Here is a 4929-nt window from a genome sequence, read left to right as displayed (position 1 = left end):
GGCTTCAAAGGAATTTGTATTACTCTGATGGTAGATGAAGGGAAGGGAGGGAGAAAGCAAAGACACAATCGTTTAGTGTATATGAAACACACCGTTTCATTTGTACACCTGGAGGGACAGGTATGTGGGGGTTCCCCTGGCGTGTACGAGTAGAGTTTTTGTATATATAACAAATGAAAATCCTTCGGAGCTTCCATAGGATAACAAAAGCTTATACATTCGAAATCTGACATAATTTATAAATACCCCCTCCAAAAAAAAAAAAAAAAAAAAATAGATAACTAGAATGCTTGTACAATTTTATTCAAACATTTGCATGGAAATTTCTCTCCAATTACTCTAAAACAATTGAATCTTAGATCTCACTCGTTTATTAATTAGCTATGGTTTTACGCTTCCTCTTTTTCGTCTTCGGCCATTTCCCCCATCATGTTATCTCGATCTGTCTCTCCCTCATCTTTTTCGACTTGGAGACCTCCCTACCTGTATATATAGCAATAAATATTTTGGGGGTGGCTTAGCATTGTGGAAGATCACTTGGAGGAGGTACAAGTGACTGACTAGGTCCTATGCCATTGTCCACCAAGAATGCCATCTTAAGCCCCCATGTTGTGTGCACTTCCAGATGACAATGCATGAACCAAACTCCTACAATCATACCAAGTACAAAAACATGTATAAGATACTTTAAAAAAGCTACAGAGAGAATGTTTATTAAAATCTGGTCTGGAATCAACGTGGTACCTGGATTGTCTGCGAGAAATCTGATTGCTACCCATCCACCAGATGGCACACCAATTGTGTTCCTCTCCACAGGATCAACAAGGTTAAAATTTTGGGGATCTGTCTTTGGGTTGTAATTCCCAAGTCCCCTACCAACGGCAAAGAAATTAAAGCCATGAAGATGGACTGGATGGTTCTCAGGGGCAATGATCCCAGTGTCTTGTAGAACAAGTTCAACCGTTGAATTGTAAGACAGCCTATAAGCCTTAGTGCCATTAGTGGTCTGTATATTCGATGGTCCAGAGCCGGTATAGTTGAATACATTTGGTGGGTTACCAGGAAAATCTGTAGTGAACACCCCCGAAATGTTGAAGTAATGTGCTTGAAGTAGAGCAGTGGTAGGCATAACAAATGTGACATTGTTGACACTAGCCACTGCCCTACTTCCGTTCCCGGCTCTGCATGTTGGACAAGGGTTGATCCCTAAACTGACAGTGAACAACAGTTTATGATCAATTGTTAATGGGACCTGAGCAGGGTATTTTTTCGAATTAAGACTTCGTAAGGAGGTTATGAAATTGTTTGCAACTGCAGTGGCATTTTGTGGAGGTGGAGTAGTAAGAGTTGTGGGGGCATTAGCAAGTGTGCCTGAATAATGCAAAGTGGCTGTTGCAGTGAGGTTATCCACAGCAATGGGGGAGTCCATGAATGGAGAGGCAGCTACCAAATACTTGCCAGAGTTTTGATCAGCTGTTATAAGGGCATTAGTGGTTTGGCCAGGGGCAATCACTATTGTGTCAAGTTTCACTGGTTTCACATACGTAGCATCCACTTCCACTATGGTGAGTTGGTGCCCAGCAATCTTGAAGAACAGCTCTTCATTGAGCGCAGCGTTGATTATACGTAGCAAGTAGGTCTTACCACTTTTGACTGGCAATGTGAACCCACCTGCACATGATCATTAGGCAAGTTAATTTCTAGAAAGCTCTTAAAAATGAATCCAAATCAAAGTAGAAGTTTCATATGTGATTCCAAAGCTAGCTATGTTTATGAAGTACGTACCCTGTGAGGAACAATTGGCTACTGGCCCTGAATGACCATTAATGGTATGTGCATCTGAGACATTTGGTGCTAATCCACTCTTTAGAGCTTCATTGATCACAGCTTCAGTGTCTGATTTCCACCATTCAGCTGCAATTTATATATTTTTTAGAACAAAATCAAACATCATGTTACGTATATACTGCCCTTTTCTTGTACGTTGTTAGTTGAGGAGATCAGTACAAATGTTATTGTGCCAACCACCCCCAGATACTATTAGCAGATAGAGAAAATGGGTATTATCTTTTTGTTTTTTTGTTTTCGAACTCACCTAATATAACAACGACTTCCTTGTGGGGTTTTGGGAAGGGATATGGCACGCCACGCTTAGGCAAGATGACCAAGGCACCGTGGACTGTCGCCCTTAGCCAGAGAATATGTGCATGCCAAAGAAGTGTGCCTCTTTGGCCTGTGATAGTAAAATTGTACACATAGCTTTGCCCTGGCTGGATAGGGCATTGAGTAATGAATGCTGGCCCATCTGACCAACCCGTTCGGAGTTGCCTAACCCCATGCCTGCCAAATTATAATTAAGAGAGTAAATATATATGTTGGGCGTGATCAAGATTAATTATATATAAATGACTTTTGCAGTCTTAAGGTGTGTAAGATCTAAACTTATTTGAAAAAAAGTTGATAAATCTGTTTTTTTCAAACAGATCGAGATCAGTGCAACGCAGAGCTTGCAAACGTTAAAACTGTATATAACACTACTCTTAATTATAATTGGGTATTTAAGAGAAATTTAGAACGATGAAATAGAGAGTTTGGGAGCTTACCAGTGAATGGAAACATTGTATTGGACATGGTTGACGACCTTCACAAGCACATTGTCATCTTCCCTAGCATAAAGGGTGGGTCCTGGGAACTGTCCATTCACTGTGACAATGGGCTTGGATGAACATAGTCTGGTGGTATTCCTAGTCACCACCTAATTCACACAAGGCCAGCAAACGAACTTTTTAGAATTAATGTTATTAAAAGTCTGCGATATATGCATTAAGTTGTTGCAAAGTTTTATTCATGATTTACAGCTAATTTGGTAGCAAATAGATCATGTTATACCTTCTAGTTCATTGTCGAAAATGATTGAGGAGTACTTTAGCATTCACACTAATTAAGTGATCAAACATTACTAAAATTGGCTTTCTATTTTGTACAAGTAATTATATCATTAATCTTATTATAGAAAATTATAACGTAAAGGCATAAAAAAATGCTTTAGAAATGTGTTTCATAATTTTGATTACTTATACTAGTACCGAATATTAGTGCAAAATCAATTGGCACTCCAAAATTTGAAAGGTGACAAGTTTTATATTGGTTTAAGGAGAAATCTCATTTCTCATTCTCAATTTTACTGTTCTCAATCACACTGGTTGGCGTGTCGCATCTTAAGTAGTTAGAAAATGCTGGGGAACCGATGAATTGGACCCCCCAAATTGACCGATACAATTGTTTTATTATTATTTTGTTTAAAAAAAAATATACGTTTAAAAATGTTTAAGAAATATGTAAAGAAAAAGATTTTACACTTATCGGTCTAGCTATCGGTACCATTTAGCAGGACAAGTGATTAACTTATGAAACCACTTAAAATTTTCACATCAGTTAGCTAGCTAAATGTGACAGAAATTTTAAAAAATAAAAATGAAAGAAAAATATTGTTCTAACTTAAGTACTTACCCAAAAGTCGAAAAAAATGATCTAGGAAACATTTCTCAAAAAGAAAAGTAAAGGATAAAGCTAGATAACATGCATGCAAGAGAAAGGAGAGAAATTATAAAAGGTGACAAGTTTCATATTTGTAAATCTCACAGTATGATAATTATTAATTATTGCGCTTTCAATGTCAGGCATGCATATCACATTAACTAAACTAAATGAGAAAGGAGAAAATAGAACAAAATCATCAAGGAAAACTCCGGCCAATACGATAGATCGAAGTTCTTTATATTATATATATCCGACCATATATATATGCATGTTCATGGCCGGAAGCCTGGCTTTCCATGATCTGTAGCATGCTGCATGTATGGTTTGAGCTAGCTGCGTAACGACACAACTTTCCTCAGCACCAAACAATATTGTATGCATGCCAATCATAATTAGAATGATGAAGAATCATCAGCACGTAATATATATTAGTACTGTAAGTACTTACATTAAACTTGTAATGGCGAACCCTGCACTCGATCAAAGCTGGCCGAAAAAGGCACACGACCAAAAGAGCCAGAATCCGAACCACCCAAAAACCCATTAATTGCTGATGATGAACCCCTTTTCTAGCTAGCTCTCTTTCTCAATATCTCACTAGCTAGCTGCCAGTTCGATCTTGGTCCTAGTTTTTTGTTCTTCCTTTTAGCTTGTTGCAGTCATGAAAGACAGGCCAACGCATGCATCCTTATAAAGTGGGCGATCATAGTGGCATTGCTCCCCAAATGTCGTTTTAACTTGGTTAGGTGAACTAAGGGATTCTTGATTCAGAAGCTGATTATCACGATCATCATGGACGACAAGCGGCTTCGATCCCTTCATGAAATCGTGCATGTTACATAAAGTTGTTTTTGTTTCTATTGTTGGACCAATGTAGTTTTGGATTTAAGGTTTTTAAGCTCAACAGTCCTATTTTCTGATTAAAACCCTACACTAGAATATTGCAAACTAATTACCTTTTAATTAAAATTTAGCAATTATCAGCAGAATATAATTATTATTTCTTTTTACCCTAAAAGCTAGCCTAGTCAAATTTCCTTTTTTTTTTTTTTAATTTTTTGGGTCAAATCAACGAGTAGGTCGGGACAATTATTTACAATTTTTTGGCCTTCTTAGCAAGCTACTTCTACGTGTAACTATCCATATATATGTCATACGAGAATTAAGTATAAGAGGGCAGTCGATCGATCATCCGGCCACATTATATATATATATATATATATATATATATATATATATATATATATATATATATATATATAATATATTTCTTTTTATATATTTCTTTTGTGGACATAATTTTAACGTACAAGCTGATCAAGTGGCTGGAAGTCAACATATTTTAGGAAGATCATGAGGTCCCATTAATTGGAGATCGATCAGTTCACC

General features: G+C 37.1%; 1 protein-coding gene across 1 annotated transcript; it reads right to left on the bottom strand.

The window, feature by feature from the left end:
* Positions 1-272: 272 nt before the first annotated feature.
* Positions 273-4215, bottom strand: LOC121266450 (laccase-4-like). The gene is made up of 6 exons (XM_041170267.1): positions 3989-4215; positions 2604-2755; positions 2096-2340; positions 1786-1914; positions 745-1671; positions 273-648 (listed from the first exon to the last, which is right to left on the bottom strand). The coding sequence occupies exons 1-6, from the start codon at positions 4082-4084 to the stop codon at positions 518-520; spliced, it is 1680 nt and encodes a 559-aa protein (XP_041026201.1). The 5' UTR covers positions 4085-4215; the 3' UTR covers positions 273-517.
* Between the last annotated feature and the right edge of the window lie 714 nt (positions 4216-4929).

Source organism: Juglans microcarpa x Juglans regia, chromosome 5D (assembly GCF_004785595.1).
Source record: "Juglans microcarpa x Juglans regia isolate MS1-56 chromosome 5D, Jm3101_v1.0, whole genome shotgun sequence".
NCBI classification, from domain to species: domain Eukaryota; kingdom Viridiplantae; phylum Streptophyta; class Magnoliopsida; order Fagales; family Juglandaceae; genus Juglans; species Juglans microcarpa x Juglans regia.
This window is presented reverse-complemented; position numbering and strand designations above follow the sequence as displayed.